This window comes from Octodon degus, unplaced genomic scaffold, assembly GCF_000260255.1.
Source record: "Octodon degus isolate 3935 unplaced genomic scaffold, OctDeg1.0 scaffold00006, whole genome shotgun sequence".
Classification (NCBI taxonomy): domain Eukaryota; kingdom Metazoa; phylum Chordata; class Mammalia; order Rodentia; family Octodontidae; genus Octodon; species Octodon degus.
The window spans coordinates 10,948,755-10,964,144 of NW_004524582.1; the positions used below are offsets into that span (position 1 = coordinate 10,948,755).

Sequence of the window (15,390 nt, forward strand, 5' to 3'; positions counted from 1 at the left end):
GCTATCACATTCGATCTGCCGGATTTCTGAGTCTTTCATTTCCAAGTGAGGAGCCAGAATCTTCCAGTGTTCACCCTTTGTTGCCACCTTGAAAGGTTGCTTTCTGCTATGTGCTGCTCTGCCTTAGACCCAGCTGAATATGGACTGAAACTTATAGTAACTGTGAGCTAAATAAACCTTTCTTTCCTTTATTTAGGGTGTTGGGTATTTGTTCCAGCAACAAAAGAGGAGTAACTAAGACACTATCCCTTATAGAACTCTGACAAACAGTGGTTACTCTGCCAGGTATTTAAACACTCTTAGAGCAGCGGCCACTCTCTAAAGCAAAGGACAGGTTTCACCAGCATCATCTCTGGTGAATGCCCACTGAAGCCAAAGGATGATGGAATGATGAGTAGAGAGACAGCTGGATTTTTCTGGAGACTGATCTCTGGTTGTGTGGACCAAAAGTAACTGAGAGCACCTGAGGGGTCATGGCCAGGGTTACTCTCTGGCAGACACCCAAAGGTTCCTCGGTTGAAACAGGCTCCTGACCACTGAAAAAAATCCATTATCCACAAACTAAATTGATGAATCTGGCATGCAGAGAATCCTGTTACCTACTCAAGGTCCTGGGGTAAGACTGCAGAACTGGGATCTACACCCAGGTCTCTTGGATGATAAACCCCATATTGTTAACTCTGCTGGAGTTAAAAAAGTTCTTCACTGTGCAACTTAATATTACCATGATAAAGACAACCATATATTGCTTTTCGAGAAGCATATCCTATAAGCTAATAACATAAAAGGAATATTTAATATTAAATATTAGGTCATTCATATACAATCACTTCATAACATCCAACTAGATTACTTTAGTGATACATCATCATAATCTTTCATATCATAAATTCTACACTGGCCAACTTAGGAAAGGGACAAAGCACAGCACAAGGGACAGTACTGCACTGACCAGAGCACAGAGCCAAAAGCACCCAATGCAGAGCCCAAGTTAGACAGGGTTTTTCAGAGGCAAAAGAGCCCTGTCCTATATACTGGTGCCTGCCAAGCTTTCTCCAAAACTTACTAAGGAGAAGGTGTGTATAGTTCAGCACAAACCTACCAGAAGTATGGAAAATTCACTAAAATACATATTCTATGGGAGGTTTATTTTAGATGATAAATTAATTTTTATGTAAAGATGGAGAATAAGAAAGTCACATTTCTATTACAAAAGTTGTAATTTTCCAATTTCCCACTAGAGGAAGCAATAGCATTACTCTCACCGTTTGGTGGATAAAAGACAGCATATTCTTCTAATCCTAGTTTTCCTGAAAGAGAGGATAACAGAGGATCTCAATGATTTAATAAGATAAAATATTAAAATTACACACTAATAATGGAATTCTAAAAACTACTATAGCTTAATTTAATTTCATTTCATGATATGGAACTAATTTGAAAAACTTCCGGCCAATTTTCTTATACTAGAAAATCCTTTCATGAATTAAAATCAACAATATGTGAAAAAATGCAAGAAAAGGGACACAAATAAACAAAAAGCAAAGACAAGGACCGGCCAGATAGCTCAGTGTACTAAAGCACCTGCTTAGGCAGGTGGAAGGACTGGGGTTCGATCCCTGACATGCAGTGCCAGCCCTGCTGCCAGAGAGCGGTGAGATTGGGACTGAGGCTGGGTGTGGTGGTGCACCCTTGTAATCCCAGCTCTTGGGAGGCTGAAAACAGGAAGATCACTATGAGTCCGATCTGTGTAGTGAGACCCCGTAGACCTAGTACTAAATACATTTTTTAAAAAAGCAAAGACATTCAAAGTCTTTCAGACTTAAGAAGATTCTACTTGTAAGCATAACATTGTTTTGCTAAACATACATTATTCTAATTTATGCATGAAAGCCAGCTCTGCATGTTGCAATAATCTCATTAGCTCACACTTTACTAGCATGTGCTTACAAGTTAGAAATTAAATGTCTTCAACTGTGTGGCGATCATATTTTCTGAATCCTAAATAGTTCATATGGTCAGAGAATGTGACTAAATATTTGAAATCAGAATCTTTCTAGAAAAGTAAAGAATATTCATCATAATCAAATATTTAACAGATTTTTAATAGTAGCTTCCTCTCAAAATTTTTAGAAACAAGATTTATTTATTCAAGGGACTGAGAAAAAAAGATGTCCTCATTGAATTTTATACTTAGCAAACATACCTTTGAAAACAAAAAGTAAAATATTTTCCAGTTATACAAACTCAAAACCCCTCAAAATTTGTAGTTTTCAGATGTTCCCACCTTTCACAGAATATCTTCAGGTAGCTTTTATCTTGACAGTCTTGAAAAGACATTCATTCTTGTACAGGGTTTTAAAGTAAACTTTTTATATTAAAAAAACAAATAACTTCTGTTTTATTTTTGGTTCAGTGGCAGAGGAGACAGGGAGAACAAGCGTGCGCCGTTTAGGTGAGTGGGAAAATGCCAAGGCCTGGTCCTTGTGTAAGGAGACATGGACTAACGACAGGCAGATCAGTGCACTATTTAGGTCTCTCATCTAGCTGTAGAGACAAAAACAAAACGTATGTAGTCTACAGTCCATCTCTATGTCATTTATAATCTAGACTAAACCATGAAAACTTAGAGTTTGCTAACTTTTTTCTTTTTAGTGGGTTTTAACAAGGAGATGTAGGCTACTTTTTCAAGGACCTATGCATTTTTAGGGTGGAGGAAACAGGAAGCCTTTCATAGAGAGGAATATGGAGACTAAAATGCACATACCATACCGTGGAATAATCAAAGAAGCAAAGTTAGCACAGTAGACTGTATTAGCTGACAAAAGGCCTTAAACTGGGTGAGCTTATGGGTGAGCCCAAATAGGTAATTAAATCCCACACTCAGTTTTTCAGGAGGTTTCTTTTAAGTTCATTTTAGAAGCGATGGAACTAAGCGCCCTCAGTTGGGTGGAGCCTGATTGCAGCCCAAGGCGGTAAAGCTGCCATAGGCAGGACTTGGAGCACAGATGGCTCAGCTTCAGGAACTACAAAGAGCCCCTTCTTCCTGGAGATAGCAGAAGGAACATGTGCAGTGATGGCGAGTCTGCTTGTCTGTTTGTTTGTTTGTTTGTTTATTTATTTATTTATTTATGCTTTTTGAGCTTTCAATAGCAAACAGGCTGTGACATGAGTGCCACAGGTTTGTCACTCCTGGATGGGGTAATGAGCTTTCTGCACTGATGTTCACAGCTTAATGAAAAGAAGCTAAAAGGGCTGTCAGCTGAAGTTAGTTCAGTTTTCAGGTGATGGCAGAAGGCACTAACACAGAAACCAGAGAGCTAAAGCACAGATCTTAAATCAAAATTTTAAGCGTGACAGAACATTTTGAGAAAAGAAATAAAAAGTTTAAGACATTTAAAAACCACACCCATGTGATACATTGATAGTTGGAAGGCAAAAGTCAACAAAAATGACAAAATGTTAATACAGACAGCAAACAGAGAAGACAAAAGGCAACCCGAATTCTGCTTCTTGGAAGCATTTAACTGTGATTTGTGATAAGTTGCTTGGGCCCTGATTTAAATGATGGCAAAAGAATGGAGGTCATCTGAGAGAAATCTTAATTCACAATTAAAAAAATGAGTAACATGAATACAAACTATAAAATAAGTGTTCTTGGATTTGGCATTATCTCAAATAATACTTTCTTAGAATTATTAAAATATTACCTCTTATGTATGATTTCGGTGGTGAAGCACTGTTGTATGCAAAGTGGGCCAATACAGACGTATCCCGGGAAAAACAAAGTAATACCTAAGTATAATATGAGGAAAATTAAGCAATTAGAAGCTGTTATAAAACCAGATAATGGGGCCAGGGATATAGCTCAGTGGCACAGCACCTGCCTAGCAAGCACGAGGTCCTGAGTTCTCTTCCCGGTACCAAAACAAAACAAAACAGACAATGTGTTGCCATTTCCTACTTGGGAAGTACTGAGGCAGTGGAGGGCTCAAGCTCTGCACTGGGCCCTGCACAGGAGAATGCGCCTTATTGGTATGCCCACACTGACTGTTAACAGTGCGGCACCAAGCACAGGTAGTCAACATTCTTCCAAAGATTTCTACTGTTGGCCACTTACACTTTGAACAATAGGAAGCACAAATTGATAAGTACCAGTTGATTCTTTTCTGTTTTATCTGGAAATGAGAAACATCTAGGTCACAGTGGTGGCAAACCTATGGCATGCGTGCCACAGCAGGTTGTTTGTATCCCTGAAAACTCTAAAAAGCTTGCCATCACTGACCTGGGAGAAGGTTAATAGATGAGAGATGTACAGGGCAGATCCTACGTAACCAGAGTGGCATGGATCTGTTTGGGAAGTAATGCGGAACTAAACTCATTGCTGGGGTGCAGCAGGCTGGTAGACATGTGAGGAATGGAGGGAAGGTGACAAGGTATTTGGAAGGCATGACGGCAGCTTTAGAACAAGTGGTTGCCCAATATGCTACAGGAGCTGCTTGTCCTGATCTGCAGGTAGGATGTGGCAACTCGACCTGGAGATGCAAATAGGTGGGGGACAATAGGATGAAGGGTGCCCAGTCAGAGAAGCTGGACTGCCCTGGAGTTTTGGGGCAGTTGTCCAATCCCAAGCAAATGAATAATGACAAGAAACCTGGGTCCTGGTACTGGAAGACTTGGGATTCTACAGATGTTACCATGAAAATAATTCATGACTGGAAAAAGAAAAACGGGTGCAAAGTTAGGGTTGGGGTGGCATTAAGAATGAATGGGGAATAAAACACTTTTGTACCTAAGACACAAGGAGAGGCTCATTTTTTTAGAAGAATAAACAGAGATGTGGCTTAGGCTCAGTGGTAGGATGTATCTACAATGGTCCCACATATCACTAATCTGGTATTGTTTTAAAAGAACGCATATGTAATATTTTAGGATAAAAAATTAGGAATGTAGATGATAAAAATGGATAAAACACCCAGAATCATACCAGCATTAATATGAAGATTTATCTCAGACTGCTTTTATACAAATATACAAAATTTTCTAACACAAGGACTATGAATAGTTTTATAAATTATTTTGTCTCACAGTTATAAAAAAATTCTCCCCTAGTACACTTTGCAGATTACACTTTACAGATGAATAATTATATAACCTGTCTCCCTGTTGATTATGTAATTATTTCTACTTTACCCCAATTATAAGTGATGCTTTAATGAACTTCTTTATGTATTTACAACTTTATTGCATTTATATTTCTAAAATTGTACCATCTGTCTGGTCAAATGATGCAGACATTTATTTTATTTTATTGTTCGCCTTTTTTTGAGACAAGGTTTCACTGTATAGTTCAGGCTAGCCTTGCACTCACTTTGTTCACTTGAACTCACCCAGGCTAGCTTAGAACTCAGAGCAATCCTCCTGTCTCAAGCCTCCCAAGCGCTGGGGTTACTGGCATGCTTTCCATGCCTGGCTTCCACAGGCCTTTACAGTTAATCCTTAATACATATTTACAAATTGGTCCCTTAGAGGTGGGGATTTTATTTTTTGTTTGTTTGTTGATACAGCCATTTTCTTTTTTTATGAGAACAGGTTATCATCATACAGGTAAAACATAGTGTCTTCCTTTATTTTTTATTTATTTATTTTTTATTTTATTTTTTTAATTGGGAATTGAATGCAGGACATTGTACTTGCCAGGCAGGTGCTTATTCTTCTTGTTCTTGTTCTTGTTTTTGTTGTTGTTGTTGTTGTTGTTGTTGTTGTTGTTGTTGTTGTTGTTCTTCTTCTTCTTCTTCTTCTTCTTCTTCTTCTTCTTCTTCTTCTTCTATTTTAGGGAAGGGTCTACAGGGTGTTTAATGCACCTGTTTACAGGGTGTTTAGGGTCTCAGTACGACATTGGACTTGTAATGATGCACCTGTTTACAGCCTCCCAAGAGCTGGGATTACAGGTACGCACCACCACGCTCAGTCTCAATTGCCATTTCAGCCGGCACACAGGCCTGGGGATCAAACCCCCAGCCCCTACACCTGCTTACAGGCAGGCAGGTGCTTATGCTGCTGAGCTATATCCCCAGCCCACTGGCTTGCTTTAATAATTTGCAGTGTTTTAATTGCTAGTGGATTAAACATTTCCATTTGCCTTTTTGCTATTTTCTTATTCATTTTGGTCCTTTAAAATATATTTCAAAAATTAATAGTTGAGGGCCAGCCAAACAGTTCAGCGGATTAAAGCTCTTGCTTAGGCAGATGCAGTGGCAGGGGTTCAATCTCCAGCATACCATACAATTCCCACACCCCTGTGCACTGAGATGGCAATTGAGACTGGGCATGGTGGCACGTGCCTGTAATCCCAGCGCTTGGAGGCTGAACACATGTGGAGTACAAGTCCAATCTACGTCGTGAGATCTTGTAGTCCCTGTACTAAAATTTAAAAAAATTACTAGTTGATTACATTTTCATGAATGATTCTCATTTTTCATCTAATTGCATATATTTATAATTCACTATATATTTATGTACCTAGTACATGTGTGTAGATGCACATACGTTCAGATGTTTACATGCTAGGGATTGAATACAGGGCCTCAAGCATGCTAAGCATGTGTTCTATCATTAAGCTACACTCTCAGCCCTGAGTCTAATTTTATTTTGCAAATGGTTTTCCTCAACTAATATGTTAATTCTTTTGATACAATGTTTAAAATTTTTGCATGTTTAAGTCTACCTTACTTCCTTTTCCACTTAGGAATTAATCCCTCTCCGTATTTGTTTCTATATAAATTTTCATAAACTATGAAAAGCATTGATGCTGCTCATTACATATTTCCAGTCCCTCTCCTTTGGGAACACGTATATCAACCAGCCTTTTCAGGCCATGTGGTATTCTGTGTGGCCATGGAACTTGCTCTTTGCTTAATAAACTATCTATGCATCCCTTCAGCATTTCCAACAGAAGCCTGTGGTGACTTTTAATGTTAGTGGAGTGGGGAGTCACCACATGCTTTTAAGCAGAAGAGTGAAATGATTTAACTTATACTTCATAAGTAGGTAAGGGAAGAATAAGGGTGAGAGGGAGGTAAAGAGGGTGAAAAATGAATTGAGATGTGTTTTGTACGTGTTCCAACTCCCTACACGATGTAAGCATTATATAATGTGAAAATACCACTATACTAAGAGGTGAACTTGGCCATTCAACCACAATACCATCTAAACCTTATCCTGAAAGCTACAAGACTTCAGTAGTCTCCAGAGTTCCCAAATAGCTATATTCATTCATACTCTGTCAGTACAACTGTTATCTAGGTGGAAAGGGACCTAGATTAGTGGTGTATCTATCACTTTTACTGTTTCAGTACTTCCTAGAATCCACTTTTTAACTAATTCTTATAACACCTCTATGAGGTATCTTGCTTTCGTTATGAATAAGCAGTCACAGAGCCCAAGGACATGGAGCAGACATCAAGCTGAGTCTGTCCATTATCAAAGTCAGGTAAGTCACATTGCCCTTTATGAAAATTTAAATCAGGGAAGAGTGTTTTTAAAAGGCTATCTTGAAATTTTATTATTTGAAATTCTTCAGAGTGATTTGGAGAAAAATGCAAGTGCCTCACAAATGAAGAAAGTCTATAGCATTTTTCATGAAAGTGACGGTCCAGCTGATATCTGGCATTGTAAATAACCCAATATGAACCAATGAAATTGAAGCTACCAACTAAGAAAAGTCTAGGTCCTGACAGGTTCACTACTGAATTCTACAAGACATTTAGAAAAGATCTAATGTCACTATTCCCCATATTCTTTAGTGAAACTAAAACAGAAACAACTCTCTAAACTCATTCCTGGAAGCAAGCAATACTAAAACGAGGGAAAAATCCAACCAAAAAATAGAACTACAGGCCAATCTCCCTAATGAACAAAAATGTAAAAATCCTCAGTAAGATACTGGCAAACATAATGCAACAAATCATGAAGAATATTATACTGTACGACTATGAATGGATGTTGGGCTATGTCAAATGATTTTTCTGCATCTACTGAGATGATCATGTGGTTTTTGCCCTTTGTTCTGATTTTAGGCACATGCAAAATGGAAGAGTTTCAGGGTTAGACAGGCTTCCACCCAGATTCCAGAAGGTCTATAAGGCCAGGTATGGGTCCCAGAGAAAGCAGTGTGTGAAGCTGGGAGTGTGAAGCCAAAGGTGCAGTGGAGGTCCCAGAAGTTTGGAGAAGCCAGGAATGTGCATTGTCTGAGGACTACTACAATGAGGGGGTAGAGTAGGCCCAAAAGAAAAGCCATGGGAGCCACAACACTAGAAGTGCCACAGAGGCAGAGCCATCCAAGCCCTTTCAAGTGCTTATCTTGCCACAGGTTACCTCGGATGCTACAAATGGAACTATAGAGATTAACATTTGCCCTGCTGGAATTTGGACTTGTTTTGGTCTCATTCCTTTGTATTCATTTTTATAACTTTTGTAATGGAAATGTCCATCTTATGCCACTGAATGCTGGAAGGGTTTAACTTTCTTTTCATTTGTGCAGGAGCTCACAGCTAAAAGGTTGCCTGAGATTTCAGAGGAGACTTAGGACTTGGGACTTTCTAATAATACTAAATCTGTTAGGGCTTTGAAAACTCTTGCAGATGGACTGAATAGCTTTTGCATAAAAGAATGTAAATGAGTCTTTGGGGGACTGGGTAGAATGTCATGACATGTCTAGATGTCCCCTAAAGCCTCATGAAGTCATGGGGGCAGGCTTCCAGAGTCTGTGATTGATTTATTGGTCAAATGCTAGGATTTTATTTGTTGATTATTATTTTCAATGTTAGGATTAAGGGTATGAACGCTACACCTAGACAGGGTGAGTAGTCTGCATACAATATAAGAAACAGAAAGAGGTACATCTCTATGTCTCTCTTCTATCTTTCTCTATATTTCTCTGTCTTTTTATCTCCATGTCTCTGTCTCTCTGTCTCTCTTTCTGCCTCTCTCTCCCTGTCTCTGTCTGTCTGTCTCTATCTCTAGTTCTCTGCCTTGGTCTCTCTTTCCCTCACCTCTGCTTGCTGCTTTTGCTGTCTTTTGCCCCGTGAACAGCTGCCCTCTGCCATGTGTCATTCTTCCTTGGAGCCAGCTGACTGTAGACTGAAACCTCTATACACTGTGAGCTGAATAAGCCTTTCTTCCTTTAACTTTGGGCATCAGATATTTTGTCTCAACAACAAGAAAAATAACTAAGACATGGCTCTTCCTCAAACTCAAAATTACCATGAAATATACAAATTTTTTGAAATATAATTTTTTAAATTGATTCAGGATACTGAAGCAATCACAACAGTACAACTAAGGACATTCAGAAGAGAAATTTCCAAAAATGTTTCACGAAGTGGCAAGATTGATGAGATAAATGTTTTGAAAGTAGGGAGAGTATTTTGAGGGGAACTAATAGAAATGTATCTATTACTGTAATACTTTTTTTTTCTTTTTCTTTCTCTCTCTTTCTTTCTTTCTTTCTTTCTTTCTTTCTTTCTTTCTTTCTTTCTTTCTTTTTTTTTTTTTGGCAGTACCGGGGATTGAACTCAGGACCCTGTGCTTGCCAGGCAAGCGCCCTTTCTACTGAGTTATCTCCCAGGCCCTGTAATATATTTTTAAAACTTTAAACGTTCACCATCTTTCCAATCATATCTCATATAGTAGTTATTGTCATTTCCAAAATACTAAAACCTGTACCAGTTATGGAGGACTGAAGAAATTATAAGAAATATAAAAATAATAGAATTTAAAGTAAAATATTAATAGAAATATGAAATAATAGTTAAAGCATACTTCTATACTACTTACTTTCTATAACATTAAAACAATTTTTCATTCAGTATCAATAGAGTGCTAGCCACTGGAATTAACAATGAGCCTCAAAACGTATTAAGTTACGAGAAATAGCCATAAAATAATCAAACAGTGTATAATAATACTGCTAAAAATATGAATGTATGGCATGATATTTTAAAATCACAATATTAGAGGGCTAGGAACTTGTCATATGTGCTTGTGTTGGGAAGTATGGGTTGATCAGAGAAGTGTACATAAATACACACAGTAAAGGATACTTAGCTAAGAGTTGAGAATAAACAGGGATTTACTTGAAGGAGAGAGAGAAGGATAACGGTCTGTCATGTAAAAGGGACCAAAGATCCCAGGACCCTCAAGTAGAAGGGAATATAATGAGTGTGAACAGTAATAGCTCAGAGTGGTTGGAGTAGCTTAAGATGTGAATAATGAAGCTGGAGAGATGGGCCAAGTCATGCAGGGTTATGTGGCTTTTTTGAGAGATCATTATTGTACTTTATCTTCTCTTCCAAACATCTGTACACAGCTAACACCATTACCAAACAAAGACCTGCTCATCCAAACAGCTGGTACTGACATTTATTTAATCAAGCAGAAATTGCTATCTAGTATCTGGATACTTTGTGAAAGTCAGACTGAAATTGACTTGAAATCAAATTATTAATCTGTATGTAGATTTCTTGTTATATAGGTCTTGCTTGATTTTGGTCTTAACCATCCAGCAGAAAGGTAAAAAACGATATATAAGGGGTGAAGCCATGTTGGTATGCTGGGCTGGAAAGGGCTCAGGTCAACAACGTCTGACATTGCCAGTCCTGCGGATGACTGACTACTATTATGGACTACTGGACTATATTGGAATATTTTGCTGAATTCGCACACCTACAATATTTAAATGACAATGGAATACCCATCTCTAACAAAACTAAACAAAAAAAGGGGATACAAACAAATGACCATCTTGTATCTATATATACAAAATAGGATAGATAGATATACAGCTACTTTCTCTTAATTCAATGAGAAGAAAGATTCGTACTAATAGTGTTTGGATAGGATATCGTGTCAGCATCTTGTACTATGAATAACCACTAAGAAGATAACAACATGCAATATATTAATTATTGAAACTCTCCTACTAATCGGTTTTGAAACTGTCTCATTGCTATTTGTTTCTCAATAAAATTATTTTAAAAACCCCTAAAATTATCACATAAATTAATTCAGACTTAACTAAACAATTTTAAAAGTCAACCATATTACACATTTTTCTGTAAATACACACAATTCAAGTTAATAAAACTTAAAATATTGCTAAAGTTCCTTAATAGAACTTATTTGTAAACATTTTGAATAAAAAGATTGGTATTAAAAAAGTTGTTTTTAATTCTTCAAAATAAAAGAAAATTATAAAAAAATCTGTATGTAGAATCTTTAAAAATCATCCAGGGAACTCTACATAAATTACATATTTTGTATTTATGATACAAGATTTTATTTTAGATGTGAAGAAGACCTAAGTAAGGATCTGTATACCATGTCTGCACATAAAATGATCAAATAGTAATCATAACACTCTTAATTGATTTTAAGACATTTAATTGTTTATTCAGTATTTTAATACAAGCTATATGTAAAATACTTTCTTCAAACATCTTTGTATAGCTTAAAAATGAATTTGATATCCAATTTAAGAATCTGTCCCAACAATAAAAGTAGAACACTTATCTGCTAATCCTCCTGTACATACATGAAAAGATCTATTCAAGGTTATATGGATCTTTGTTGCACCACCTAATCCTACAGGGAGAATAATACTTAACCTTACCTCAGAGAACAGTTAATTTGATGAACATAGCTTGAATTTCAGAAAGACTTGGTTAACAATTGAGAAGTCTTCTAAAGCATCATGATTTAGAGAACTAAAAATTGTATATTTTTTCAAACTTACCTGATATAAATAATCTTCAAATACAAAATAGTAATCATCATTGCTTGCTGTCAACTTCACATCCTATAATTAAAAACAAAGTATAGTCAAAGGAGCCTAGATGAATCTTTCTGTAGTCCTAAAGAATACATACAATATTTAATATTACTCTGCTATAAAAAAATAATCTCAAAGTCTTTGTAGGAAAGTGAATGCAACTTGAAGCTATACTCAGAAGTGAAATAAACCAGCCCCACATGTGTAAATATTGTATTGTTTCCCTAGTGTACGAACTCAAAAGAAGAAATAAAAATTAAAAGGTATAACACAGTTAAATGGAAAGATAACTCAAGGATTAAACAACGTAGAGAAAGAAAGGAAAGAAGTTAGAAAATATGGCAGGGGAAAAACCATACATTTATATAAACAAGATGGTTAAGGCAATGGTCTTAAGAATCTCCATTAGGTTTTTGAAAATAGCAATTAATGGGTAGAATTCTCACTCCGACAAACTCTATATGCTGATATCTGTGAACTAAGCAACTACAGTGAAGACAGCAACATGTAATACTAAAACCACGCTTGAAATACCTGTCATTTCGGTCTTCTAAATGTGTACTGCTTCTAAAGTCATATCAATTATTGTTATACTCTCTCTAAAGTAAATGTTCATAAAAAAAAAAGTAATAACAGAAAATGTGAGACAAGGAGAAAAAAGAATGCACGCAATATTTAGAAAAATATTGCAAGGAATTGATTAATTTTTCTAAGAATATAAAAAATTTTCAATTAGCTTTCATCAGTGCTATACATTTGATTAATATAAATGACACATTATTTGATCTCAAATTTCTTACACTTTTTAAAAAGATTCACTAATTACTATTATTTATTTCAATTTTATTTTTTCAACCTAATCATTAAATGTCTCAGCTTAGGGGCCAGGGAGATGGCTCAGTGGAATAAGCGCTTCTCTGGCATGCACAAGGGCCTGAGTTCAATCCCTGGTTCTGCAAAATAAAAAACTAAAAAACTAAAAAATAAAAAAATAAAAATAAATGTCTCAGCTTAAAAAGAAAAGTGATACAACCACAGCATTGAGAAGTTGCCATAACAAGTGGGCTCGCCTTCGCTGCTCAAGTGCACATACTTCCTGTTCTTTCACAATACCAAACATCTCCTACCCTTCATGATTATTTCCTGCAAGTTACCACTAGTGAATGAGAGGCTGCTAACATTGATTTTCTGCCTCCTAAACTCATCTGCTAAAGGCGAGGTCACTACCTCCTCCTCAATAGATTATTAGCTCTATTTATAAAATTACCCTTACTTCCTGATTTGAGACTGTAAAAACACTGTTACTCTCCTTATGAAATTTTAGCTAGCTAAAGAAATATTTGAGGTAGTTTCAAAAGAAAAGAAGGAAACAGTGAATACAAGCTACCAATTCTGAAGGTCAACCTTAACTTTATAGTTATAATGATTACTTAAAATTACTTTTCAAGTTTTATATGTATTACTGTCCATAGCGCAGGCTCTGCATATTGAAAATTCAATTTTAAGTGACAGTGATGAATTGAAAAATGTGCATATGTCTACTTACTTTATAAATTAGACTGTCCACCAAAAGATCATGTTGTATCACATTGGTCTTAAGCTGCTCATAATATAAAATATCCTAAATTTAAAAGAAAATCAAATACTTAAAGATCAATAACTTTTATAAAGTCAGCCTCAACTTTAATGAGCAATAATCACTTATATTATTTAAACAGAAAGAGGATACAATCACTGATTTATTCATTACTATATTCCCATGACTGATCAATATTATATGTTCAATAAGTATGCCTATTCCCATCATTTAAGGTAACATCTGGCATGTTATAGGTATTCAATCAATATTTGCTAAAGTGGTTACACTTTAATAACAAACACAGTATTTCTGAAGTATTTACTAAGTGCTAGGCACTATTTTACCTACTATACATGAACTCACTCCCATACCAAAAAAATGAAACAGATCATTGATTACTATTTACATTAACATTTGAGAAGTTAGGCTAAGATCCAGAGAGAAAACTAACATCTTTTCCAAGCCTACAAAGCTAGAAAATTTTATCCTAATAAACCTGGCCTCAGGACATGTAGTCTAGGAAGATTGCACTGTTTTTCTAATAATTATCTTAAAATAATAAGTTTAAGCATAATAATCACACAGGTGACAAACACAGTCATAGTACTGTATATCTGCTATATTACAGATCAAATGGACTAAACAGAAATCTACAGAGCATTCATCCAACAACTGCAGAATATCCATTTTAGTAGCTCATGAAAATTTCTCCAATACAGATGATTCTGTAGTACATAAGAGAAAAATTAAGGCATCTTGAATTTGAGGTATTTCTAAGAAGTAAAAGTGATTAATCCATGAAGCAACTGCAAGAAAGAGAGCTGAGATCTATCGATTCTAGGTAACTGGTAAATGAAGCTACGGGAGTTGATGAGATTTACCAAGGAATATATGAATGAGAAGACACAGACCATCAAGAACTCTAAATTAAAGGCTGGGAATATATCTTAGAGATGGAGGCACTGACTCAATCCTCGGTACTGACAAACAAGAAAAATGAAAAAGGAGAAAGAATAAATATATGGGGGTGAAATAATGTTTCTGTCTCTACTTTTTCAATTACATATGCAGTTTAAGTGATTAAAAGTAATTGAGGGGCTGGCGAGATAGCTTAGTGGTCTAAAGCGCCTGCTTAGGAAGCTTAGGCAAAGCGCAGGGACCACAGTTCAATCCCCCGGGCACCACATGCTGGCCAGCCCTGCCCCCAAAGTGGGCTGAGCTGGTCACATAAAAAAAGAGAAAAATATTTCTGTTCAAGACTTTTTTATTTTTTTATATTTTTCAGAACTGGACATTGAATTTAGGCCCTTGAGCTAGACAGAGAAGTGCTTATTTCACTGAGCCATCTCCCCAGCCCCGTTCAAGACTTCTTGACAAAAATCTTTTTTAATATGCCATTATAACAATTATTTTGGACTAACTCACTGAAATTTGAATAATTTATTCAGATATACTTCACTGAGACAATACTTTTAGAGCTGAAATTAAAAGTGGTAGAAGGATTTTAATCAATAAAATTACTATTATTTTTCTGAAAATATTAATTTCTGTTCACTAATATTAGATAGACTTGTCACTTTTAATTAATCAATTTATTTATTTTTGTATTTTAGGGAAGGGTCAACAGGGTGTTCAGTGTGTCACTACTAGATCAGACTTGTATTGTAGTGATCCGCCTGTTTACAGTCTCCCAAGAGCTGGGATTACAGGCGCATGCCACCACGTCCTGTCTCTATCCCTGTTTCAGCTCACCCTGGGGGTGGGGCTGGCACAACAGGCTAGGGGATTGAACCCAGCCCCTGCTCCGGCTTGCAGGCACTTTAATCTACTGAGCTATTTGGTCAGCCCCACCAGCTTGAATTTAAAATATTCAGGTGGCAGTTCTAAAAGATAGGTGTAAAAACTGCCTTTGAGCATTGTAATAAATAGTCATTATCTGGGGTTACAGATGCTATTTTTAGAAACATTCTTAATTTGTTCT

At 36.4% G+C, this 15,390-nt stretch overlaps 1 protein-coding gene across 1 annotated transcript in view; it reads right to left on the reverse strand.

The window, feature by feature from the left end:
• Tbc1d19 (TBC1 domain family member 19) overlaps positions 1 to 15,390 on the reverse strand; it is a 149,114-nt gene that overhangs the window by 54,184 nt on the left and 79,540 nt on the right. The window contains exons 12-15 of the mRNA XM_023699179.1: positions 13,377 to 13,451; positions 11,795 to 11,857; positions 3,711 to 3,795; positions 1,266 to 1,310 (exon numbers count right to left, since the gene is read on the reverse strand). Of these exons, the coding sequence (XP_023554947.1) occupies positions 1,266 to 1,310; positions 3,711 to 3,795; positions 11,795 to 11,857; positions 13,377 to 13,451 (268 nt within the window). The remainder of the gene's footprint in view (positions 1 to 1,265; positions 1,311 to 3,710; positions 3,796 to 11,794; positions 11,858 to 13,376; positions 13,452 to 15,390) is intronic.